At 37.2% G+C, this 27,276-nt stretch overlaps 1 protein-coding gene across 20 annotated transcripts in view; it reads left to right on the forward strand.

Moving 5' to 3' along the window:
• LOC106167362 (protocadherin Fat 4) overlaps positions 1-27,276 on the forward strand; it is a 55,289-nt gene that overhangs the window by 21,454 nt on the left and 6,559 nt on the right. For 12 of the 20 annotated variants that reach the window (XR_015332688.1, XM_087003277.1, XM_087003276.1 and 9 more), the window contains exons 21-56: positions 145-1,452; positions 1,727-1,834; positions 2,140-2,280; positions 2,734-2,868; positions 3,256-3,372; positions 3,724-3,823; positions 4,573-4,688; positions 5,098-5,191; positions 5,513-5,646; positions 5,965-6,090; positions 6,401-6,587; positions 8,255-8,367; positions 8,709-8,918; positions 9,517-9,621; positions 9,956-10,075; positions 10,355-10,504; positions 11,079-11,316; positions 11,530-11,805; positions 12,237-12,794; positions 14,864-14,970; positions 15,588-15,698; positions 16,865-17,042; positions 17,265-17,356; positions 17,594-17,737; positions 18,613-18,718; positions 18,997-19,184; positions 20,173-20,356; positions 20,911-21,045; positions 21,312-21,442; positions 21,652-21,831; positions 22,107-22,288; positions 22,586-22,654; positions 22,927-23,121; positions 23,535-23,669; positions 24,310-25,779; positions 26,770-26,865. Coding sequence is in view for 18 of the 20 variants with exons in the window: in XM_087003277.1 (XP_086859403.1) it covers positions 145-1,452; positions 1,727-1,834; positions 2,140-2,280; positions 2,734-2,868; positions 3,256-3,372; positions 3,724-3,823; positions 4,573-4,688; positions 5,098-5,191; positions 5,513-5,646; positions 5,965-6,090; positions 6,401-6,587; positions 8,255-8,367; positions 8,709-8,918; positions 9,517-9,621; positions 9,956-10,075; positions 10,355-10,504; positions 11,079-11,316; positions 11,530-11,805; positions 12,237-12,794; positions 14,864-14,970; positions 15,588-15,698; positions 16,865-17,042; positions 17,265-17,356; positions 17,594-17,737; positions 18,613-18,718; positions 18,997-19,184; positions 20,173-20,356; positions 20,911-21,045; positions 21,312-21,442; positions 21,652-21,831; positions 22,107-22,288; positions 22,586-22,654; positions 22,927-23,121; positions 23,535-23,669; positions 24,310-25,779; positions 26,770-26,865 (8,039 nt within the window). In the remaining 2 variants the exon portion in view is untranslated. The remainder of the gene's footprint in view (positions 1-144; positions 1,453-1,726; positions 1,835-2,139; positions 2,281-2,733; positions 2,869-3,255; positions 3,373-3,723; positions 3,824-4,572; positions 4,689-5,097; positions 5,192-5,512; positions 5,647-5,964; positions 6,091-6,400; positions 6,588-8,254; positions 8,368-8,708; positions 8,919-9,516; positions 9,622-9,955; positions 10,076-10,354; positions 10,505-11,078; positions 11,317-11,529; positions 11,806-12,236; positions 12,795-14,863; positions 14,971-15,587; positions 15,699-16,864; positions 17,043-17,264; positions 17,357-17,593; positions 17,738-18,612; positions 18,719-18,996; positions 19,185-20,172; positions 20,357-20,910; positions 21,046-21,311; positions 21,443-21,651; positions 21,832-22,106; positions 22,289-22,585; positions 22,655-22,926; positions 23,122-23,534; positions 23,670-24,309; positions 25,780-26,769; positions 26,866-27,276) is intronic. The other 8 variants (XR_015332689.1, XM_087003287.1, XM_087003289.1 and 5 more) reach the window with 1 other exon arrangement.

Here is a 27,276-nt window from a genome sequence, read left to right on the forward strand (position 1 = left end):
GAGATAATATGGATTTGTGTTTGTGTTCTTGTAATCAAGAACTGGCACTTATCTGTGAGCTGTATATTATTACATCAGAGGCTGTCAATCTTTATACCTCGTTGTGACTCTTTTCATTTCTCTTTGTTGAATTTGTTACTTTAGGTGGTAGCACAAGATGAAGATGCCAGTGACCAATCTATCACCTATGACATTGTCAGCAGTGACACAGCATACTTTGCTATAGACAGCAGCAGTGGGCAGATCACTGCTTATTCACTGGATAGAGAAACCAAGGATTTCTACCAGCTCAACATCTCTGCTTATGATGGCAGGTATTATGGCTACGCTCTAGTGAATGTCACAGTTTTAGATGTGAATGATAATAAGCCAGAATTTAACATCCATCCATCTGATACTGTGCAACTTCCAATCAACTCTAGTCCTGGGGCTCTGGTGTTTAATGCCTCAGCAAAAGATAAGGATGCAGAAAACAATAAGGAGATCATCTATTGGCTGACGGGATCAGAGCAGTTTGTCGTGAACTATTCTTCAGGCTTGGTCAGTGTGGGTGGGCCACTGAAGGAGGGGGTATACAACCTGACAGTGTATGCTGCAGATTTGGGAGTTCCCCCCCTTGTGTCCAGTTTGTCAGTCTCCGTGGCAGTCATGCCGTCTGTAAGAGCGCCACCAAAGTTTCGGAACAGTACCTACTCTCTGTCTCTACTAGAAAATACAACAGTGTCGGGTATTGTGTTAACAGTGGAAGCACTCGATGGAAACACAAGCCAGCCTGGGGCGTTTGACTACACAATAGAGGGCAGCAGTGCATTCAGCATACACCCGAATGGCAGTATTGCAGTCAACCAATCACTAGATTATGAGAGTGATCAATTTTATGAGCTAACAATCAAGGCTTATTATCCCAATGACAAAAGCCTAAGTGCTACTGCCATAGTGCGTATCAATGTGACAGATGTGAATGATAACAGCCCAATATTTGAACCAGCTCCTGACATCATACCAATCATCCCTCCTGATGGTCCCTTGAACAAAACTATATATCTGTTCACTGCCACTGATAGAGATGAAGGTGAAAATAGCATAATCAGGTACAGCCTGCTCGATCCCAGTCCTCAGTTCTCCATCGACTCATCAACGGGGATGCTTTCAGGTGACAACAGCATGCTCTCTGCAGGCAGCGTCTACCCTCTGACCATACTGGCCACAGATGAAGGGTCCCCACCCCTGACTGGAAACATCAGTGTCACCATCCAGGTCATCAATACATCCTTGGCAGACATTGTTTACTTCGTCCCATCAGCCTGGTACAGTGCTTCTGTAGTGGAAAACAGCACTGGTGCTGTCATTGTTGATGTTAATGCTACTGTCACCAATGACCGTGCTGAAAGTGTGTATTATAATATTACAGGAGGCAGGGGGTGGGAGAACTATAACATTAATGAGACCACGGTTAGTATGAATTGTTTTGATGTAGAATTTGCATTATTTCAAATGTATAAGATTAATTGTAATGTCAAAGCCACTTGATTCTATCTTCAGTAGTAAAAATAGAGTTATGAGCAGTGCCTAGTAATTATCTACTAAATACAATTAGGTTATATATACATATAAGATACATATATATGATCCAAGTGCTTGAGATCATGAACAACAACTGCTTTTCATAGCAAACAGCAGTGTGAGATATGGGCTGCTCTAACTTGGGGTTAATTTTTCCCTCCAGGGGGAGCTCCAAGTTGTACAAGCTGTAGACAGAGAGGCTGCTTCTGTGCACACAGTTTTGGTGACAGCTTACAAAGAAGATGATCCAAGCAAATTTGCCGTGGCAGGGGTATGTATTTCAACCAGTTTTTATTTTGAAGAAAAGGTACAGAAATCTTTGAATCAGGTTTTGGAAGTGCACATTATGATATAGCTACTGTTGATTTTCTGTTCTAGTCTTAAAAGATATTCAGTGTGCTGAGACAATAAGAAATGTGTCTTCTTTTTCTGATCTTTTCTCTTATGGTGGGAAACACTTTTAAATGTAATTCGTACTTTTATTCATTAAGGTCTTAGCTTATTTATACATTTCTATGGTATTTATGCATTTTCCCTTATCATGTGTTTAAGAGCCATTTTATTACAACATTGCAGGTTATTATCTCTATAGAAGACATAAATGACAACAAGCCCTCTTTCCCATTCCAATCCTACCACAGGGTACTGGCAGAGAACACTGCAGTGAACACCACAGTGATACAGCTACAGGCACAGGACAGGGACCTAAACCCTGTGGTCAGTAAATTTGTGGAACATTCCACTTTTTTCTCTATCATATTTTCCCCTTGACTAAACTTTATTATTATATATGTGCTATCCTCTTGAAAAGAAAGAATTATAAAGAGAAAAATACTGTCTCCTTTTTTGTTTTTAGAATTTTTTTAGAAATTCATAGTCGAAGCACCTCGTATCTTTAATTGAAATATTAGTAATTATATAATGCCAGTATCTTTTATTGAAATATTAATAATTATATAATGCCAAAATTATAGTATAACTGGCTTATGCTATGCATGAGAAAGAATTGGCGTTTTAACAAGAGATAGACAATAATAGAATGACAAGGTTTTTCTGTTGGTTGACTTTATTCCATTAGTGCTGCAAAATGCAAAAAAAATGGGTATACTTTGTGGTGCATATTAATATGAAATATAACAGCCCAAACATATGAAGTCCTTTTTGTTTCAGTTACATTACAAAATTGTGAATGACACTTCTGATGGACTGTTTTGGATCAAGACAGAGAACAACATAGGTGTGGTTCGTGTAAATGGCTCCATAGACAGAGAAGCCATGACAGCTCCATTTTACTACTGGCTAGAGGTAAGAATCATCTTCCTTAAACCCCTCTTGCAATATGAGATATAATTAATATATCATTCAGTCCAACCATGCCAAAAACAAAAAAGGTTTAGACATTAATTTTTAAAAATGATTTTTTTATTTAAAGGTAAATTTCACAAACAAAAATATGATATGGCTTCAACTCTGATAGGAGAATTTAAGGACATACACTTGGTGTACTATAGGTTTAATTCAAATTCAAAGCAGTTTACTACTGTGGTATTAAATCAGTCAACCATTTGCAGTGCAAGACTATTGATATCTTTAGTCCACTTTTCAGTGCCATATCTTTATATAGTCTACAAAATCAATTTCATTCATTTATATATATATATATATATATATCAACTTATTTCAATGTTCCAGGTGTCTGTTAATGATGGTAATTACTCCAGCACAACAAAGTTACAGTTGTTCATCGAGGACCAAAATGACAACCCTCCTGTGTTCAACACCTCAGATTTTAATGTGGCTGTCATGGAGGTAAGTATCGCCATGTGCAAACAACAAAAAAAAATATCTTTGCGTCTTTCATTTTTCATGTTTCATTATTTTTTTACCTTACAGATCATTTATGTGTTTGATTGTTACTGAATGTTTGCTATTCTTAGTGCAGTTATGATAATGATGATTATTGAGTAAGTTGTATGAAATCTTAAGGAGTTAGTGACATTAAAATTAACTGAAATTTGTATTTTTTACTGATGATGTATTATATTAAAATGGTTGCATTTATAAGCATATTATATATAAGAATTAAACAAAACAAAGTACTTAGAAGAATTATAAAGGAAATTAGTTCTTTCAATAATTTTTATATTTTTTTCCCAACAGAATCAACCCAATAGGACAGTTGTGGCTCAAATCACAGCAGACGACAGGGACACCATGGATGCCAACAAACTGAGATATGAAATTATTCCAGATCAGACAGGTATGATGAACTGAGCTAATGGCATCCATATCTTTCGGAAAGCTGAATAATCAGTCGATATTAAAGCATTTGATTTGTATGTATGTATGTGTTTATATTTATCACACAACCTGCGTAAAGATTGCACTCAAGGTAATGAATCAAATTGTAGCAATAAGATTGATATTACATAATTAATAACTAACTTGATAAATAAATAAATTATAATAAATTTATTTATTGTATCCATTACCTGTAATACCTTGTATGCATGATATAAGTAGACCATCACTCGTACTATAGGACCTAACTTTACGCATCTTCTGTCTCAGACTCTGTTTTATTTTAAAATCTGTTAGTGCCCTTGAAGACGCATCCAGCAGAAATAGTTGTAGGGCAGCCTGAACCATGAACTAAAAAGGCTGATTAAATGTGTTTATTTTTCCTTATAAGCTCCCCAGCTACTATGAGTGGAGCACTTTCTTTTGAGTGAATTAACAATATGACTATTGTGTGTGTGTGTGTGTGTGTGTGTGTGTGTGTGTGTGTGTGTGTGTGTGTGTGTGTGTGTGTGTGTGTGTGTGTGTGTGTGAGAGAGAGAGAGAGAGAGAGAGAGAGAGAGAGAGAGAGAGAGAGAGAGAGAGAGGATTGGTATCATCATTTGCTTACTTAAAGTTATTCATGTGATAAATGACACAGTTTGTCTGGTTCTCAGTCTTCAAAGTATACTTTGGATACAGAAATATAGATAGTATTTTGTCAATTTTCAGGCAATTTTTTCATTGATGAGAGGTCTGGTACTATTTTTACTGACAGGAAACTTGACAGGGAGACTCAAAGTTCATATCAATTCAATGTATCCGTCACTGACACTAGTGGAAAGAAAGTAAGTTTAGCTGTCTGTACCTTGTTATCTTTGACAAAATGCACCTTCGTTAAATGTAAAGATGTATGTTGTATAATAACTTGTATTCTTGATACATTTGTTTTGTCTTAAAAGCTTATACATTTAGCTTTAGATGTGTGAAGCCTCCAGGGCTCCGTATCTCGAAAGGTTCGCTATGTTGCGCACGTGAGCAAGTGTCTCGGTTCCATGGCCCCGTATCTCGAAATAGAATCGGTTATGGAATCGAGACACTTGCGCACGTGTGCAACATAGCAAACCTTTCATAATACGGAGCCCAGAATTCAATTGCAAGAAAGTTTCCAGCAGGACAAGCTCGCTCTCTCTCTCTCTCTCACCCTCTCTCTCTCATGCTCATTATAGGACTTGAAATTATTGTTAATTTTTCCAGGATGTTGCTATAGTGACAGTGACAGTATTGGATGCCAATGATAATGACCCCATATTTGTGTATGTACCTACTGCTATCATTGACACACAGGAAGGTAGGTGACATTTCTCAGTCATTTCTTGATAGACAAACATTCAGGGGGTCTGGCAAATGTAGAGCATTTAAGTTAGACTCCACTTTATACAGCATAATTGTACACTATTATTATTATTATTATTATTATTATTATTATTATTATTATTATTATTATTATTGTTGTTGTTATTATTTAAATTTTCCATCCATGTAGCTAGTAAAATTAAGAATATCTGTAGAAAGATTTTTTTGTGCTAGGTAAACTGCTAGGATTATGAACCCCAAGGACCCAGAGATAACAGATGGGACTCAGCTTGACTAATTACTTGGAATTTTTCAGGAAAATCTAGCCTTGGTCAAGTCCTCTTCAATGTGACTGTGTCGGATGCTGATGTGGGACTGAATGGCTTGCTGAACATCAGTGTGGCAGGGAAAGATGGAGAGGATTTTGAAGTGGTGCAGTATGGAAACACAGTATGTGAATTTGATCATATCATGTGTACATACTAGTATCTTTTAGCTTAAATGTGTAAATAGTTTACTTTAATAATAAATATGGAAACTTGTTTCTTTTCCTCAAACAACGTATCATTTTGCCAAGTAATTCTATTACGTATCATAGTAACTTACATATAAAAGAATATATATATGTGTATATACATAAAATGTTGATGAATAATGAAATACTTTGAAAATATGATGTTATTCATTTTTTTAAAGAATAAAATATAAGTGATGTAGCACTAAATATTTATTTATTAATAAATATAATCATTATGTTGACTGTTTTAGGGCAGTGTGAAAGTAAAGGAAATGCTGGATAGGGAAAGGTCACACGTTAAGCTTGGCTATGAGATGTACAATATCACAGTGCAGGTCACTGATAATGGTGACCCACAAAGGAGAAACGAGACCCATGTAAGTATTGTGGGAATTCTTGGTTGTGTGTATTTGAAAAAAATTATGAATAATAGTTTTGTCTACCGGTGATTGGGGAATATTATAATTATAGTTGGGTTATATAGCTTTTTTTTTCTTTTATATTTTCTGTAATACCTATGCCAGAGCAAAAGGATTTGTTAATTGGTGATTGTTTTTTCCATTTATAAGTGGACATAAAATGATACGTGTGTGTGTGTGTGTGTGTGTGTGTGTGTGTGTGTGTGTGTGTGTGTGTGTGTGTGTGTTATGCTTACTCTGTTAATTGGACTTAATGCTAATATTCCAGGTGTACATCCGTGTCAATGACACCAATGACATGGCCCCAGTGTTTGATAGCAGAGCCTACAGTGCCTTTGTCTATGAGAGATCTCCCCCTGGCCTTCCCCTCATTATTGTCACAGCCACGGATGATGACTTCTACCCAGAGTTTAGAAATATTACATATAAAATTGATTCTTCATCAGATCCAGGTGGTAGGTCTTTTTTTAAGAATTATTATAATGGATAAAATCACTATAATTTCCTTCTGATATATGTTCATCAGATGGTAGGGCAGTATTTATTATTATTATTATTATTATTATAAAGTGTGGTCTCTTTCTGCATTGTTTATTACGTCCTAAAGAGCCGGGCCCAAACAATGGTCCTGAGGCGCTAGAGGGTAGTTGTTCCTTTCTACTTCATTGATAGCACCCTTCGTAGTATGTGTGTTGTGCCGAGGAGAACTATCTTCTGGACTTCGTGGATGTTGATGTTTCCAGGGATTTTGTCGGTGTATTTCTCTAATCCCTTCTTCACAAGTCCCAGAGCTCCAATGACCACAGGTATTGTTATGGTCTTTGTACCCCACATTCTGTTGATCTCGATCTCCAGGTCCTTGTACTTTGACAGTTTTTCTGTTACTTTGACAGAGGTGTTGCGTTCTGATGGTATTGCCATGTCTATAAGGGTGCATTCCTTGTTTTTCTTGTTCTTGATAACGATATCTGGTCTATTCGCTTTGATCTCTCTGTCGGTCTGTATGGGCATGTCCCACAGGATGGTGATCTCATTGTTCTCAGTGACTGTGTTGGGCTGATGTTCATACCATTTGTCAGCTGTCTTGATCTTGTATTCTCTGCAGATCTTCCAATGCAGGTAGGTTGCTGCTTTGTTATGTCGGTGAATGTACTCTGTCTTTGCCAGTTCTGGGCAGCCTGAGATGATGTGGTCAATGGTCTCTTCGTATCTTCCACAGATCCTACATTGTGGGTCAGTTCCATCTTTGATGATGTGATGGTGGTAGGCTCTAGTGGCCAGACTCTGGTCTTGTGCAGCAATGATCAGGCCTTCTGTCTCAGCTTTTAGTCCGTTTGTCTTCAGCCATTTGTTGGTCTTTTCTTGGTCTACATCTGCCTCTTTGGTCCTTTTTGGGTACTTTCCATGTATTGGCTTTTCTTCCCAGGTTTTCCGCATTTGTAGCTGGCCAAGTTGTTTTGCTTTCTGTTTGACTCTGCGGGCATACTTTGTTGTTGCTTCATTCTCAGTTGGTGGTATTTCTGGGATTTTCAGCTCCTGCTTGAATTTTGAGGCTTCCTTTTTGATCGAGAAGAGCTTTTTTCTATCCTCATGATATTTCACTAGTTGGAGGAGTGGGTCTTCTGTTGATGTCAGGTATGTGTCCAGGCCTATGGTGGTAATTTTGAAGGACAGTTCGAGTTGGACCAGGCCTCTTCCTCCTTCTGCTCTTGGAAGGTACAGCCTGTCAACATCAGCTTTTGGGTGGTGCATCTTTTCCATGGTCAGCATCTTCCTGGTCTTGGTGTCTAGTCTTCTGATGTCGCTCATTTTCCAGTTGATGATGTTAAAGCTGTATGTCACTACAGCATGGACGACTACAAGAAGGCATTTGACAGCCTTATTACGTCCTAAAGAGCCGGGCCCAAACAATGGTCCTGAGGCGCTATTATTATTATTATTATTATTATTATTATTATTATTATTATTATTATTATTATTATTATTATAGAATATTTTGAAAACATAAAGTTTAACTTGAAATTACTTGTTATACTAGAAAAATTATTTTTTTTAAAGGCTGATTCAAACAGGTGATAAATGTTCAAGCATTGTGAGTAACTTTGAATATGCTGTATTGCAGGAGTATTTGGAATGTACCCAAATGGAACTCTGTTCCTGAATAAGATGTTGAATGCCACACCTGCTGTTTATAATATGAAAGTTGTGGCTGATGATGGAGTGAATAATGATACGGTAAAAAATTTAATTATTGTGAACCAAGCAAGGACACCTTCTTAAAATCTTAAAGGAGAATTTATATTAAAAAATTCATTATAGAGATCAAAGGCTCTATTATCACATACTAAAAAAGATAATCATTATATTTCTGTGTGCCAAAATATCTTTTGATTTAATAATCCCTCAATTTTATTGAAATTCTAGAAGGCTCAAAATAATAAATTGTGTGATTTGAATCCTAGAACACTTAGAGAAATGTAGATTGTGTGAATGAAATAAATTCTAAAAACATCAGAGAAAGTTCAATTGCTTAAAATTCTTCGTATTGGTGATCACAATTCTTGGTCACTTTGCAGGCTGACCTACGCATAAATGTGGTCCTAGCCATGGACACTGCTCCGGTCTTCAATGCCACCATGTACACATTTGAGGTTGACGAGAGCAACACTACAGGGGTTTTTGTGGGCCGGGTGTTTGCAAGAGCTGTGCCCAGAGAATTCAATGATGGAATTGAGTTTAACATCTCCTGCTGCATGGAGTCTGCCCACATGTTCATGATAGTTAAGGTGGGTCGGTGAGAATGATGACAGTAATAATAATAATAATATAATAATAATAATATAATAATAATAATTATAATTATAATAATTATATACAGACACTGTTAGTGGCTGTATATATTCTGATTGATCTGTCTGTCAGTGTTGTGGCCATCACTGATGACTGGATGATATTTTGACATTTATACACATATTGAACAGCAATAACTCTAAAAAATTATGTAACTTAACATGCTACATTAGCCAGGCAGTGATTATCAAAAAGATCTCTTAAAAGTCGTATCAAAATATAATTGCAGAATGTCATTTTAAATTTGTTTCTCCTTTAAATATGATATGCCGCAATGGATATACATGGGCATTAACTGATGTAGTCTTTTCGTTTAACAATTTGTACAATTAGGTTTTATATCAGTGTGTTAAGTCTGTGATGTAATGATGTAATAAGTCACGTGATGTAGGTCAGAGGTCATGAGTGTGAAGCTGGAAGTTGGGATGTGACGTGGCATGTGAGACATGGACTTTTATTTCTGTAATAAATATTTTAATCTTTTATATATATTGTTGTTACAATTCCATAAAGTCTACCCTGATTTGTCTTCAGAATGGCAGTATTTACTCCCGTTTGCCCTTGGATAGAGAGAACATGACGGACAGTCTCACATTGACGGTCAGTGCACTGGATACCACAGCTGTGCAGGGAAGAAAGGTTAGGGAATTTTGAAAATGATATCTGATTCAGTAAATTGTCAATATTAAGTGATACTATTTGAAAAATTGAAAAGATGGTGTAATTTCACCTTTGCTGAAAAATTGAAAAGATGGTGTAATTTCACCTTAGTTGATAAGTATATTTGACTGGAATGAGTAGGGACTTTTTTAAAAAAATTATCTTAAGTAAATTGTTGACATCTCCTTAAAGCTTTTTAGCTTTTGAATAATTAAAAAGGAAAAAATCATCAGTTTTGCTATCATGTCTATTTGCTCCTTATACTGTGCTGAGTATAAGTTCAGAATATTGTATTTTAATTTGTTCTGTCCAGGCCAATGTGGAGGTAAAGATCACAGTGAAGGACATCAATGACAATCCACCCATGTTTGTGTCAACCAGTTTCACTGGCAAAGTATCTGAAGATGCTAGTATTGGCACCACTGTACACATGGTAAGACACTACGTCATGATTGGAGTGTATTCTTAATCCTAACATACTTCTTCTTTGTAGTATATGAAATATTCATTGAAAGTAATAAATTATTGTTTGTTCTCCACATATTCCATACCACTGAACACTAAATGTATAAGTATTTCCTTTAATTGCAGTCTCACAGTGCCAATAAAAGCAAAACCAAGTTTGATATTTGGTGCAAATGACATGATTCCAAAGACTTCTTCATGTATGTTTTTGTCAGTAATAAATTTAAAACTATTAACCTCTCTGTAGATCCCCCCAGTGAAGGCAGAAGACAAGGATAAAGAGGCAGATATAACGTACAGCCTTTCTCCATCCAGTCCATTCGATGTGACCAGTGGAGGTGTCATCACAGTGACTGGGGCACTGGACAGAGAAAGTCAGAGAGATTATAATTTGACAGTAAGTCTATGCAGTATTTGTGAGTTTTCATGGGCAAATGGGCCTTCTGGAAGATGGTCAGAATTTTTCAGGTTTACATTGACAGGTGTCTAATTATTCTGGCAGAAGATGGTTGAAAATGGAGGATGGATCAACAAATAAGATAATTTGGAGGACTTCCAGAAAGTATCTCTGGATCTGCCCCAGAGTTTTCATATTCTAGTTTCTTTGCATTGTTTGCTATATTATTTCTTGAACCAGTAATATTATCATATCTCATTGACAAATACAATAATAAGATATTTGATTTCACTATTTATGTGTGGCATTCTTTGCTGAGTTGATCCCTTCTTCAATTGTATTTCCTTTTATTAACCAAAATTTGGTGTAAATGTTTAAATGAAGGTTGCAAATGGCATCTGTTTGGGTCACAAACAGACAATCTTTTACCAAGATTGTAAAGAGTTCGAAAATGAATATAATTCCTTACAATAGGTAAATGGTTGTTCACAAGTGACAAACCTCATCTCTTTGATTCCCAAATAAAGAATCTCATACCACAAACAGTTCACATATTAATAATCTCTTACCACAGGTAACCGCCAGTGATGGAGTGTTCAGCAGCACAGCTAATGTGTACATAGAACTGATAGATATCAATGACCAGTTCCCAAGTTTTTCCCAGCTCAACTACTACTTCAATGTCTATGAAAACGCTACCCAGGGTGACAAAGTTGGACAGGTCAATGCCACAGACTGGGATGGAAGCGATGAACTAATGTACTTCATCGAGATTGGGGATGGTGGGAAATTCTATATCAATAGAAGGACTGGTGAGTTGATTTGAATTTGTGGTTCAGATATCAATGGGATACATGATTGCTTTCCAATAAAACATGAATATTTAGAAAGAAAAAAAAAGAAAAAGATTTCATTTGTTTCATTTCTTCTAGTAAAGCAATTAATTTTCATGAATATATCAAGATCTGTCATATAAAGATATAAGCTGTTCAAAGTTACAGTATCTCTCACATTTTAAAATGTAGGGTCTCTCCACACATTTGGTGGACTGGACAGAGAGATGACCAGCCATTACTCCCTCAATGTCACTGCCCAGGACATGGGGCCCAAGGCCAACTCCAACTGGACTCTGGTCTCCATCACCATCCTGGACGTGAACGACAACCCTCCTCAGTTCAACCAATCAGATTTGACTGTCCACGTCTCTGAAGACGCCGCCAATGGAAGTGTGGTCGCCAGTCTGACTGCATATGACCTAGATTTGAATGGAACTGTGACCTTAAGTTTGGAGACAACATCTGGTGAGTTCTGGTACCATAATTACTCATTTTTTTTCAATGGGCAAAAATGATCAAACTTTCAGATATATTTTCTGTATAGCATTTGTGGTGCTTTTTTACTGCACAGAATAGAACAATAGAGTAGCCTGTTGTTTAATTTTAATGAAAATACTCAGTAGGAATGATTTTATTTTAAGAAATTATGACTTTAAATATATGTCTGTAAAATTCACAATTTTCTCCCATTGAAAACATTGAGTAATTACTGCATTTTTTTAAATAGCTTATTATTAGAAAATTAAATATTGTTATAGAGAACATTTTATTACAGTTCACTAGGTTTATTTTAGAGTTTATCTTAGTGCATTGTTAAATTGAAATGTATTCAAGAATTATGTTGTTAAGGAATTTATTTATTTATTTTTATTTAGTATGGGTTTTTTGTTTTGCAGCTCCTTTTATTCTGTTATCCAATGGCTCTCTCCAGACAGTCGATACTCTGGACCGTGAGGGTAACCCTAATTACACCCTTAAAGTCTCTGCTACAGATGGGCAGCTCGCCTCCACTGCTACTGTCACTGTCATTGTGGATGATGTCAATGACAATGACCCCAAGTTCAGTTCCCTGAACTATCGTGTCAGCATGCTCGATCCTTATCGAGCAAACTCTATAATATTATATGCATCTGCCTCTGATCGTGACGCAAGTAGCAATGGAGAAATAGTATACAAAATACTGGGAGAGGGCAGTGACTTATTTAGCATTGATGAGATAGGCATTGTAAAAGTTGCCCAAGACATTGCCAGGAACAGTTTGATCCAGCGCGGCCTGATCAGTAATAGTACAGAAAATTCCACCTTCTCCGTTACCATACATGCCCAAGATAAAGGATCACCCCCAAGAAATGGCACTGCTTTATTATTTGTAACCATCGTGGAGAGCAGTGATGACACACCCATCTTTGAGAATTTTACATACAATGGAGCAGTAGATGAGGGAAGTGCAATAGGTAATATAACAGCTAATTGTCTTCTACTTTTGTCTTAGTCTTTGCCAGGATTTCAGGCAGTGTACTTATTAGTACCACCAGCGTGTACGCTGGCGGTACTCATGGTTTTAGTCCCAACCCGTCTCGTACAGCTCCGTCGGCTCATGCGGCTCCGCCGGCTCATGCGGCTCCTGCAGCTCCGCAGGATGGCGTGGGATACAAGTCACCGTTACCGCTTCTCCTTCTAGACCGCAAGGACCTATGTCCCAATCTCTTGGATTTAGGTCACATATAATCTCAACTTGAACACCCTGGTTTTTTTTGTCTCAATCGGTGCATTGGCCTGGGCGTGGCGCTCATTGTAACGCACCCTTGTCAAATTTTTTGAAAATTCAATGCTAAATATCTCCAATACCGAAGGAATTATGGGAAAAATTTCTACAGATGGCTGACCGAAAGTCATATGTGGAGATTTCAAATATGCCCTTGGATTTGACCTTTGACCTTTATTTCAAGGTCAAACGGGCCAAAATTTTCTAAAAATGGGAATTTTTTGCAAAAAAATTATTAATTTATGCCAAGTTTCAGAAACTTCACAGATCTAACTTATAATATTATGGACAGGTGTTACCCTTAGGGTCTTCTTTCATCTTCGTGAGTTTGGGGTCAATCGGTGCATTTTCACGGGAGCAGCGGCCATTAAATGCCGAAACTGAAAACTCTCCAATTCTGGAACTGTTAAAGCTAGAGACCTCTTGTTTTTTGCATTTTGTAGAGCTTATCAAGCGCAACACTGAAGGTGGTGTCCGTTATTTGTTTTCGATACTGCTTAGGCATTGCACTTTATCGAAAAGTTCAACATCTAATATTTAGTGGTGAAAATAAAAAGTGAAATACTACAAAATTAGCAGAGATACGCCCATAGTTACTGTTGAACTTGAATAGGAAGTCATATACTTGTAATCTAACTGTGACCTTGAAATTGACCTCTGACCTACTTTTCATGATGAACTGCACTTTGCAAGTTTTCTGATTTTTATATCTCCAAAACTGGCAAAGATATGCCGATAGTTACTGTTGAACTTGAATAGGAAGTCATATACTGGCAATCTAACTGTGATCCTGAAATTGACCTCTGACCTACTTTTCACCATGAACTGAACTTTGCAAATTTTCCAGCCCTAATATCTCTTAAACTGGCAAAGATATGCCCATAGCTACTGTTGAACTTGAGTAGGAAGTCATGTACTGGCAATCTTACTGTGACCTTTAAATTGACCACTGACCTACTTTTCTCCATGAACTGAACTTTGCATGTTTTCTGGCCTTTATATCTCCAAAATTGGCAAAGAAATGCCCATAGTTACTTTTTAACTTGAATAGGAAGTCATAAACTGTGACCTTGAAATTGACCTTTGACCTACTGTTCACCTTGAACTGAACTTTGCATATTTTCTTGCCCCTCATATCTTCAAAACTAGCACAGATATGCCCAGTGTTTCCTCTTTTGTCAACACTGATAACACATTTCAAGGAAAACCAATAGGCCTATTGTCTAGAAAATCACAGGAGTGATCATTGTTAGGAAAATACAGGTCAATTGGAAAAACTGCTTGATTGGACCATTGTTACAGTTTTTTTTTTTTTTTTTTTTTTTTTTTTTTTTTTCATATTTTGAGAACTCTTGTTTATTGCATTTCTTAGATCCTGTCAAGCACAAGACTGCTGGTGGTGGTGGTGTCTTTTTTTTTTGGCTTTCCATCTGAATGTGCTTACTCCAGCTGGTGGTACAATATCCAGAGGCGGTATCGCCTCTCTGATCCTCTAGTTAAATCTTGGGATAGTAAAGAGTAATTTCAGAATTTTTGTTTGTGTCCAAAAAAAAAAAAAAAAACTAGGGACATTTTCATTTTTATTAATTAAATTAATGGAAGTGTCATTGTTGTCAAGGTTCATTCAAAATCTGCTCATTGCATTACCTAATTTTGTTTATTTGTATGTTGAAATTTAAATACAGTAACTTGAGCATTTCTATACTTCATGTCATTATTTCCATTGAACTAATGCTGTGAATATGCATGTATTTTTAGACACCCCTGTAGTGACAGTGAAGGCTGTGATGAACACTTCCCTGACTCTGTTATATGAAATTATGGGAACGGACGCTTTTAAACTTGCTGGAGGAAACTCTTCGGTTGTAAGTTTACTATGCTTTTAAAGGCATGCAATGTGTGTTGGACCCTAATATTGCAAATAAACCAATTTTCCTGGAAAAGTCAGCCATTTTGCCCTTTACCATCAAGATGAAAATTTTCCCAGACTGGTGATAAAATCATGATCTATAAACAAATCAAATTCTTAATTTCTTTTACTGCCAGAAGTGAAATTTATAAGTGCTTATCACGGTACAAGAGAGACTGAAATTATAATTTAGGATATGGTACGTATATAATGGCAATTGAGACAAATGTTAAAGTTTCTTGGACAGTTAAATTTTTGCTGCATAAAAATTTAAAGTGTGTATTTTTTTAACATGTAGACTTAAATAAGGCTAGAGTAGGGCAAACTTGGAGAATAATAATAATAATAATAATGTTTATTGAGCACTTAATGCAGGTTCATTCTCGCTCTCTCTCTCTCTCTGTCTCTCTCTCTCTCTCTCTTAAATTTACAATAACATGGGTTTTGAAAAAGCTGGACTCATGCTTTCTATTAAAAGAAAAGTGTGTACTTCATTTATGACTGCAAATTTAACAAATATTGTTCAGCTCCTTATTCAGCATATATATACATACACATGATGCTCAATTTCAGGGTAGGCTCATAAGCACCAACAAAATACTAGACAGGGAAGCCCAGGCATCCTATCTATTCACAGTGGTAGCCAAAACACAGGGAAGTCCTCAAAGACAGGGATATGCTCAGGTAACACACTGGTTCTGTCATGAAAGAGGGCATTCAAAGCAAGTTGAGCTGCGGACTAACAGATCCAAGGACCAAATATGGCCGACCCACATAAAAGTAGAGCTGACTAATCTGCTGATGGTCTCCCCACCTCCACACTCGCCGTCCCTGCAGGAGTCTGGCAATTACAGCTCAGAGCCATGATTTAGGCTTCGTTCACATGGAATGTCTATTTTCTAAAAATCTATTTTCTATTCGCGCTATCTTATGATCACGGTCTGTGCCCTGAATATCCCGCCACGTAATTACTGGCAGCCCGAGCCAGTTACTTATAGTAACTTATAGTAACTGGCTCGCGCTGCCAGTAATTACGCCGCGGGATATTCAGGGCACAGACCGTGATCATAAGACATACCGAAAATAGAATTTAGAAAATAGACATTGCATGTGAATGAAGCCTTAATCTCTTCAGTGGCACATGCAGAGGCGGGGAGACTATAGGCGGATTAGTTGGTTTTGCTTTTATGTGAGTGTAGTCTGTTAGTCCGCAGATCAACTTCTTCTGAATGTTCTCAAAGTGACATATTTTGTGTAAATCACTGAACTAGAGAGCCCTCCAATAGCACACACCTCTACCAAGGAAAAAGGCAATAATGAAAGTATTCTTGGTGAATATTACAAGACCTGGAAATTTCATATTTGTAAAGAACATTTTGGGATATCTTGTCCACTATCAAAGAGACATGAACAATGATGAAAAGAATATTTTTCATTGACAGAGGTAAAAAAAATACAAGCTGGTTGGTTCTCTGTCTTTCTTGATTAATGGACATTTCTTTAAGGAGGAAATGTGAAAATGAATTGTCACCAGATGTCATCACTATGAGTCCTCTTGCTTCTGAGCATTTGAATTTTGTATAAAAAAAATTGGTTCTCTATGAACTCCAAGACTGTGTACCCTGAGTGTCAGGGCCACTGTGAAGCTAGATTGTTAACTATTCAAACCTTCACAGGATAGAGTTTTGTATTGCTGATATGGGTTATATATGAAATCAAGATCGATCTGGCAACAAAATCTAGAACCTAAGGTAAGACAGTGCAAAAAATGATAATTTTATGGGAGATTATTCCTTTGTCTTTTTGTGTGTGGGTGTACTTCATTGCTTTTACTTGATTTCTCCCTAAAGGTAAAAGTGGTTGTGAATGACATCAATGACAACTCACCAGTGTTTACAAAAGGCAAGGATATTTATGAGGTACAAGAAGGAAACTTCGCAGGCCAACCAAAAGTGCTTGGGACCTTCCAGGCTGATGACAGAGATGAAAATACAGCCATGACTTACTCCATTGTGTCTGGAAACACAGGTATGTTTCATTGTAGGCATTATTGTTAAAAGACTACAGAATACATAAAAATTGATTTAGATAAAAAAAGAAAAACATGTTTGTAAATGGCAACTGTATTTTTAATATATCTTTTTTTAACTTGACCTGTCACTGCCCTTTTAAAGGTATGTAGTTCTCTGTCTTGCTCATGAGATGTAACTAGAAGTATATTCATTTCTTGGGCTTGTATTTTATTTCCAGGTGAATTTAACATTAATAGCTCATCTGGTGTACTCTCTGTGGTTGGTTTGATTGATAGAGAGAATGTTACACAATACATGTTGACCGTACAGGTGAGTTATATTACAGTTGTTGGCTACAGAAACCATAATTATCTTCTCAATTAATTTGATGATGCAGAAAAAAAACCCTCCAAAAATAAATCATTTTAAACATTGGACTCTGTATGCCTCTCGGTTTATGTTTTCATCTGTAAGTTTTTGCTACCATATACCAATATGGATGCTATAAATAATTTGAATTATTTTGCTCAGTTTTTTTTCTGATATTTTATGTTCATCTCTCCTAAGGCATCAGATGGTGGATCCCCACCAAGGAACACTACCACCAATGTGACAATAACAGTCCAAGACGTGAATGACAATGCCCCTGTCTTCAACACCTCCAGCCCAGTGATATTTCATACACCAGAACTGGAGGGACCTGGCTTAGAGGTAAACTAATATAAAGTGTTCTGCAAATCTATAATTTGGTCATACATGTACAGGGTTTTCCCCCCAGGATTTGGGGTACAGGTAGTCCTGAGTGTGTCTGTAATTTGGTCATACATGTACAGGGTTTTCCCCAGGATTTGGGGTACAGGGAGTCCTAAGTGTGAATCTGTAATTTGGTCATACATGTACAGGGGTTTCCCCCAGGATTTGGGGTACAGGGAGTCCTAAGTGTGAATCTGTAATTTGGTCATACATGTACAGGGGTTTCCCCCAGGATTTGGGGTACAGGGAGTCCAAAATGCAAATCTTTAATTAAGTCAACAATTTACAGGGAGTCCAACCCAAGCAAGCTAAACCAACCAACCCATCAATTTCCCCAAAATTTTGTAAGCCTTCAAGCCATCTTTGGAAATATATGCCATCTCTTGAGGCCAATATGGCCGTTCAAATCATGGCTGGACAACTCTCTCTTGAGAATGCCTTGTTGCTCTGCATTGATAATGTATTATCTTCACCACTGTCAAGTTTTCATTGGCTGATTTGTAAATGGATAAGAATGGCATCTGTTTGTTAGTGGACAAAATATCTCAAATAATTCTTCACAAATTTGATTGAATATTCACGATAGAAAGTAATTCAGAAAGGAAAGACATTGTTTCAAATGCAACTGAATTTGTGTCTCCTAACATTTGAAAAGAATTTTATTATTTCATTATTTTGCCCTAGTAGAAGTTTGCACTTTCGGAACGCTCTTCAGTTTATTGTTATTTATTTGTAACAGAATAATTGCTAGAAAACCTCTTGTTTTTCTAAATTACATTTTCCATAGAAACATCTGGATAATGGAGAAGTGTTGTTTTTTTAATTTGTTTTAGGTTGGTCGTCTGTTTGCCAGTGATCCAGACCAGGGTTTGAATGGGATAGTGCACTATAAGATCAGTGGCCCAGGGAGACCTTCCTTTTACTTGGATTTTGATGGCAGTAAGTACATTTCATTTGAAAATGATGTCAGACTCTTTCCTTATTATTTTTGAGAAAAGATTAAAACAGCATTTTACTTGTTTATCAGTAGAGAGGTTTTAGAAAAAGCCTTTGCATTGCCTGACAGTATTTTTTAATTATATTGGTGAGGGTTTTATCTGTTTAAAGATAACTTGGTAATTTCAAGTAGCTCCACAATTGGTAGACCCTAAAGGATATTATTTGATGTTTACTATTATTGACCTAGGCCAGCTAATCTCATTATTTGATGATTTCAGTTTCAGATGCTGTCACATTGAGGACATTACATGATTTGGACTCTGCCACAAAGCTGTACAACCTCACTGTGACTGCATTGGACCTGGGCAATCCTGCTCTCAGTGTTGCTATTGAGGTGACAGTGAATGTGACGGGTGTGATAGAGACAACTACCACAATGGTTCCAACTACTGCTCCCAGCACTGATGTAAGTAAAGCCAGTCAGCCATCTAAACGCTGGCCCCACGCCAAGTGTCTGTTGAACTTGAGCTAGGCCAGTTAAGCTTTAGAAAGATGCCCAGTTACTGGTCACTTTTGTCTATTTTTGTTCAGTAGATTTTTAGACTTGAGTGGCTGGAAGGCACCCTGAGCTTCAAAGCTAACTTGACACTAACCTTTTCACTGTAGCCTATCTCCATCGTGTCAAGTAACCTCTGACGAAAATAGTTTGACCTAGTTTATATAAGCCAATCGAATCCATGTTTCAAAATTTTTCACCAAAGTTTGGTGAAAACGCTGATTGGTTGATCGTCAATCGGCAATCCTCGGCTGATTCCGCAAGCTCCATACTAACAACATAGTTATTGTCGAGTGCGGAGACATCCGAGTAGTTCCGAGTGCATAACCGTACACAAAGAAAGCATGGAGTATATCGGAATTGAAACCAGAGGAGTATGATGCCCTGCATCATTATCTACTGAGGGATGATGTATTTTGCGTGCTGCCCACAGTTTACGGCAAGTCCCTGATATTCAGCCTTATCTTTGATTGGTCCGGATTTGAACAAAGCGCGCTTTGACTCGTTCGCGTTCATTGGCTAGATCGTTCAATGAGTCATTGAGTGCGGGCTTTAAATTTGATTGGCGGGCGGCGGGGGCACTCGAATCTGGTCAGAGGTTACTTGACACGATGGAGATAGGCTACAGTGAAAAGGTTAGTGTCAAGTTAGCTCTGAAGCTCAGGGTGCTGGAAGGTCCACTGGGCTGGAAAATTTTCAACACAGACTGTCTAAAATCATTGCCTCCGATAATAGTATAATATGACATGAGTGTGCACTGACTAATTTTTTAATGAATTCTGTCCTTAAAGAACATGTTTTGATTCTAGCATTTCCCAATGAACTGTGACTTAACTTCTGTAATAGTTTCACTGACATGCTTATATATATATATATATATATATTTTTTTTTTTCCAGGTGACAACAGAAAGTGCCACTGTGACCACAGGGAAGTTCCCAGTGTTTCCTAAGAACCAACTCAGTGTCATCCTAGAGGAGAATCAAAACCGGCTCCCACAGTTCATCATAGATGTCAACACAACAGAGGAGTACAGCAGCAGCAGGGGGGTGGTCTACACCATCATCTCAGGGAATAATCAAAGTAAAGAATTTCTGCACTGTTTTCATTTATCAGTTCCCTTCCCTTCCCTTCCCTTCCCTTCCCTTCCCTTCCCTTCCCTTCCCTTCCCTTCCCTTACCTTACCTTACCTTCCCTTCCCTTCCCTTCCCTTCCCTTCCCTTCCCTTCCCTTCCCTTCCCTTCCCTTCCCTTCCCTTCCCTTCCCTTCCCTTACTTTAAGCTGGTGCAATTTTCCCCTCCCCGTCTTTGATGCACTGACCAATAAACTACTTGTTCACAGAGTTGAAAATAAGGAAACTGTTCAGATCTGTATACTCAGCTTCATTGAAATATGTAAATTTACTTATATTTATGTGTACACGTTTTTAAGCCTCTGAAACTTAAACACGTGAATATGGATTTGTTATATGAAAGATAACTAAGGTTTCTAGTGAGTAAATGATAACAATTTTATGTTTTAATATGTGTCTAGGCTTGCTAACTTGAAGGTGATGTTATGGTATTTATGGTGGTTGATTGGAATTCGATTGAAATTCTATCACTTAATTCAAATAAAATAAGATTTTTGATTTGCAGGTTTTTTCTTCATCAAGAACAGCAGCGTAGGAGATGTGTATTGTAATGCCAGCTTGGACAGAGAGTTCAAGAATGTTTACACCCTAGAGATTAAAGCAGAATTTGGAACAAGACTGAGGAGAGACACAGACACAGGTTGAGTATTTTTGTCCTTTCTGTATTTTACACCAAAAGTTTAATAAATTATAGTTCTATAGTTTACCCATTGTGGGTGATTTGTATGTAGTTCTGAAGTAGTCGCTGAAAAGAGCAGTCAGAAGTTGAGTTGAAAATTGCAACAGCAAATGCATTTCCCTTAAATCAGATAAAACAAATACTCTGAACTGTATTTTTTTAAAGAAGGTTTAAGATTACTGTTTATATAAGAGATGCTGAAAGTATTATGGCTGTTTTGTTTCCAGACCGACCTAATGTGCTAACTCTCACCATAGAAGTTGGAGATATGAATGAGAAGCCTGTCTTCCCCATAAAACCCATTGTCATAACTCTTTCATTAAAAACGGTAGAGAATTCTGTTATTGGCAAAGTCATGGTAAGTGTGGATTTCACTTCAGAAAGGAAAGATCCTTTACAATCTTTTTCTGTCGTTTTATTTTATCTTTTATTTTGTTATCTTTCACACAAATGATAAAAGCGACATTTTGAATTTAAATGGTAAATAATGATTTTCAGATTTCTGAAAAGATAAAATGTTATTTCACACATCGTTGCACACCAACTACAATGTAACTACTTTTTTAGGCAATAGATGGCGACTCTGGTTCTAGTGGTGTACTAACTTACACTGGTGACAACCAATATATCAGTATTGACAAGTCCACAGGTGACCTGACCATGGTGAAGAGGCCTGGTGACAAGGGGACTACTATGAATGTGACAGCTACAGATGGAGGGGGTCTCAGTGACACTGTGCTGGTCAGGGTAAGGAAACGGTAGAGCAAAAACACCCCTTAAAGGTATACAGAGGTAGAATCTGAAAAAAAGGAAAAACTTTCCTGAAGAGTTTAGCAATTATTTCCTTTGTGATGTATTAAGACTGTTTATGAGTTCAGAATTTTACTGGTGCAGCCTCAGCATATGTATAACAAACCTGTCTGATCTGCTTTCAAATTTGCCATATGTCCAGATCCATATTTTTGTGAATGGTCTTGGAACTTTTATATTGATATTCACCTGTGGATATTATATTGATTTAGATTCAGTGGATCAAGGTAGATGGGATTGAAGTAGTGAAGTTGGTTGGTGAAATCAAGCCAGAAGAAGCCTGGAAACGCAAAGATACAATCCTCAGCAATCTGACAGACATCTTGGAATGGGACATCTTTCTAGAAGGAGAAATACAGACACATGTCAATAATTCCAAAGAAGATTTGGAAAAGTGGGTGGTTCTTCAGTTTGAGTTGCAAGTTTCATAAGATTTGATATAACATTGAGATTAAGATAGATAAGATCAGTATTTGAAATGACTTTTCTTTTCTCTCTGTTTTGATTAGATGTCATTTGGGACTATAAATAGTTGTTTTCATTTAATATTTCACATTATTTTAAATTATATTTAGAAGGGAGCAATGTAGAATCAGGTTCAAATTTGTTTTGAAATGCAATTCAATTGAAATGCAGTTACTTTTTGCAAAAATTGCTATGCTCAGTTTAATTTTGGGAACTTTATTTCCAGAACTGATATGTTTATCTATGCAGTCAACAAGACCACAGGAGCTATTGTACCCAAGGCAGAGCTAGAAAAGTGAGTATATAAGTGTATGATTTGGAATCTGGAGAGTTGGTTAGGTTTCCCGTTTTTAATTTTCTATCATTAAAGTGTATAGCAGTATGTAGATTCATTCTACTTTTCATTGAAAATTTCATTGAGTTATTCTTTGAAATCACTTTCACTAGTCACACCACATTTAGAAAATAATATACCTTAAGGCATATGAAGGCGAAAATAATATTTGTGCACGAAATCAGAAGTTTTGATGCATTTCATCTCACATTATGATATATTTGTTTATACAGAAAGATGGACTTGAAGAGGGATGAGATTAAAGGTCTGTTCAATGCAATCAAGCTGCTCAGGGTGCAGCCAGCTGCTGTTGTGCGTGGTGAGCAACAGGACCTATCAGCTGCCGAGATTGCTCTCATTGCTCTCGGAATCCTGGTAGTGTTTGGGACAATCCTGGGAATAGTGCTGCTGGCAATTTCTTGGAGACAGTAAGATTTCATCACAAATATATCAAAGAAAAATATATTAGTGTTGAATTATTGTAATTGTCATTTAATTTTGATTATGATCTTTGCTGAATTCTGTTATCTGTTTTGTCATGAATGATGCATTGACCAGTTTTCTTATGACAAAAGTACTTTTTACAAATAACAGCTTAACAGGAGAGTTATTTGCACTCTAATATTTTAGTTTCAAAGCATGAGGCTTCTGCTGTTCTTGTTGCCTCATTCTTGTCTTAAATGTCTTGTGAGAAACTGACATATATAAGTCAAGCTGTTTGAAGAAACTGATTTTATAACCCTGATTGCATAACAGGAGTTTTTGTGTGCTAATTCACTGATGCTGATTCCTGTCATGATTATTTATTCATTTACTGATTTATTTGTTGTCTCTTTAACAGGAGAGAGATGGAGAGAAAGATGTCTGAGAAGATGCATGTGGGCAGTGGACGTGACAGTGAAGATGGCATTGCCATGGTGAACCCTGCTTACGAGTCTCCCGAACAACTTTCTCCCAGAGAGGTGGAATCTGACATGTAAGTGGACCTAGTGTTTTTGATAATATTAATTTCAAATGCCAGTTGAGTTGAGAACACTTGTGATTTATTTATTTTTATTTTTTTTTTCAGCTTTTGAGAATATCACCATATATCAATCTAGTTTCTTTATACTAAATATCTGTATAGGTAGTAAATGCTAGTCAGATGCTTAACCCTGAAATTATTTTGGCAAATGCTGGAGGTTAACTGAAACATGAAGCTTATTGCTTTCAGCAAGGCACTGGTTTATGTGAAAAGGAAAACTTATTTTGTGAGATGTACGCCAATTGGTGAACTTATATATTATTATTATATGATAATAAATGTGGGCCAAATAATGTGCATACCACACACAGTGTGACATGTGGTTAATTAATGGGCTGGGTACTCATACAAAGATCTTAATTTTACACATTCAACTTCATCTTGAGCATGGAATCAAAATCACCACCTCCATTCATCTGTGTAATGAAATCTTTGCATGCATGTCTTTCAGATGTAGTAAAATTGTAGTCCTATGTATTTTTTATCTTTATAGTATTTCTATGGAGTATCTCCGAGCACAACCTAATTCTGCAAGCATGTCTGCATCTGTGAATGTATATGTTTAACTTGCATAGCAATGCATTGTTTTCAGTGAACCTGACGCCAAGGAGGTTTTTGCACTCGAGGCAGGGCACGAGGTCCAGACTATCACCCTGGACTTTTCTGCAGCACCCGAGGACACTGTCCACCCCTCCCCCTCCTCTCATCCCCTGCCTCGCTCTCACCCTCCAGACGTTATAAATAGCAATAACCAAGCCCATCACGACCATGATTATTACTTTTCGCCCCCAGAACAACAAAGTGTCCCTCCCCAGCACACAGAACAAGAAGAGGCATATGAAACAGTTGTGCTGGCACCTTCACATCAACCAATTATAGAATCACATCCACAAAATGAAAGACACGCACAACAGTCACCAGGTGAAATCCATCCACAAAATGTACAGTATGAACCCTCGCCTAGAGACACCCACCCACAAAATATCCGATACGAACAAATTCCCCTCAAAGTAAGACACAAACATTCCCCTGCTGAAAACCCATCACAGAATGTCCAATATGAACAAATTCCATTGGAAAATCAGCAGCAAAGTATAAGATTTGAACAAGTTCCTGTTGTAAGTTTGCCTCAAAATGTAAGATATGAACAGATTCCCGTGGAAAACCGGACTCACAATATAAGATATGAACAGAATCCTATTGAAAATCGGACTCGAAGTGTAAGATATGAACAGATTCCTGTCGAAAACCAGCCTCAAAATGAAAGATATGAACAGATTCCTGTTGAAAATCACCCACATAATATAAGATATGAACAATATCCGGATTATGTGGATGAAGTGGACTCAGAAACTAGTGCCTACTTTGATCCAGAGACTGTAGTGTATTTAAATCCTCATCACTCTCTTCCATCGCGGCGGTCCGGAAATGTTCGCCTAATTCACAGTTCTGTACCTCTGGTGGCTAATGAAGTGCCTCCTGAGGACCAGTATGTCAGACTGAGTCATGTAAACAGTGCCCCAAGAGTGCGTAGAAATAACTACAACAGCAGGCGGCCTACTGTGTTTGAGATGGAACCCATGTTTTACGGCCAGGAGGGCGTTCCTCTTAGGCAGTACAGTAATCCTCCGTCAGAGGTGTCGTTCAGTAGTGAACCACCAATCGTCTACACAATCCCCAGAAATGAGACTTACAACCATGACAACATTTCACTCAGAAGTGCACCGCCTTCTCAGTGGGCCAGACGACAGCCAAAGATGGTGCCACAGGTGGTTTATGGCAGGCGCATACCACCTCAAGAATATATACACGGAACACCTGTGTCCTCAAATTATGTAGAACATACACCTAGACCTGCACACCCACAAAGTGTCCGTAGGCCCCTGGTTTTCGCCAATACCCCTCCACCCAGGCCTCACATTAGCACGCCCAGAGAAGTCAAACAAAGATCCAATAGTAATCGCAGCACCCCTAAGTTGGGTGTTGCCGGGCGTAGGTCCATCACCCCTACCAATTCTATGCTCCGCCCCAGACCTCGAACAGTGCCACGGAGAAGTAACTCGTAAGTGCCACAGTGTGCACTGGGTAGAGCAGCACTCTTATAACTGTATATTACTAACAACTGTTTCAGTCTTTCTGTGGTGTGACTGGTTGATTTCTGCAGTCTGCACCAAAAAATATTTAGATGTGTTTCTGGATATTCTGTGTGTATCTGGTGTTTGTTTGTTTGTTTGTTTGTTTCACTATTTATGATCTGTTTTTGTCTTACTTTTTTCACAGGATATTTTGCCTTTGAACTTGACGTTTCTACCCTTACTGGTGTTTCTTTATTGTTTTGTTTCTAGAAATTATCTGTTAGCCTTTTCACTTCCCCGCTTTACATAACACATCTTGTTGACACTTTGACCTTATCACATTTCAGCTTTTTTAAATAACTTGTACTTTGTTTCTGATGTTTTTTTTTTATGAAACAAACTCTAAAGTTTATTATTTTATGCTTTCTACTTCAGGCACTGCATTCAGTATATATGCATTATATATATATTTATTTATTTATGTGATTTCATAAGCTTTCACTACATGTATATGGATATCTTGGGATTTGGTTTGTGTTGTTTTTAAAGTAATGTTAAGCTGAAAGTATTCTAAGAATTAAGACACTCGAGGTCTGTAAGTTCCATGTAGCCCATGATCATTTGTACATGTGCAAAGCTTTTCTTTTGTTTTCATGTGTTTTCTATACAGTCACTCTCTCTCCTACCCAAATTATTCCATCAAAATAGTTTCTGTTTTGCTTGATATTTGTTTTTGGGATATTGTGGTAACGGTCATAAATTATACATTTTTCTATCTTGCTTTTGTATTTACATCATGCCAGATGCAATGGGCACAGTAAATAACATAATATCTCCACTGTATGCTAAAATAAACAGAAATGTTTAACACCAAATACATAAAATATGTCGTTATAAGTTGAATCCCAAATGATGAGATTAAATGTCAAAATGTGTATCTTGGAGAAGGTGGCTAATATTTGATGTCCATGTTGCAGTGACCGTATGGGCAGTGGTCCAGACTTGGTAGTGGTCAATGGGTCAGCCTCGGATGACTGGGTCCAGCCCTACAATACTTTAGAGACTGAGGATGGGTAAGTGGAATAATATAACTCCTTTATTTTAATTAAGATCATTGGATTAATTTTAATTTAATCATACTTAAGGTATACTTAAGCACTGATACATTGAGTTCTTTTTTGTTTAAGCTTGTTTTTGTAATTCAACAGTACATGATGTATTTAATGTTTTTGACAGTTAAGATTAATTATTATTCTATTTGTTTGACCGATAAACTGTAGTGAACATGAATGTCAAAATATAGTGTTAAAACTAGTGCATTTGTCAAATTAATTTGAAGCATGATATTGAATTTGATTTGATAAATTCATTTGGCATGCGTGCAACAAAACAATGCAGCTTCATTTCTCCAGGGTTTACTTTTGAATATAACACACATTATAGCGAAACATGTGAAAGATCCGAAATTTATTATGTATAGGGAG

The sequence above is a fragment of the Lingula anatina genome, chromosome 2 (genome assembly GCF_051362555.1).
Source record: "Lingula anatina isolate TDL-2025a chromosome 2, LinAna3.0, whole genome shotgun sequence".
Taxonomy (NCBI): Eukaryota; Metazoa; Brachiopoda; class Lingulata; order Lingulida; family Lingulidae; genus Lingula; species Lingula anatina.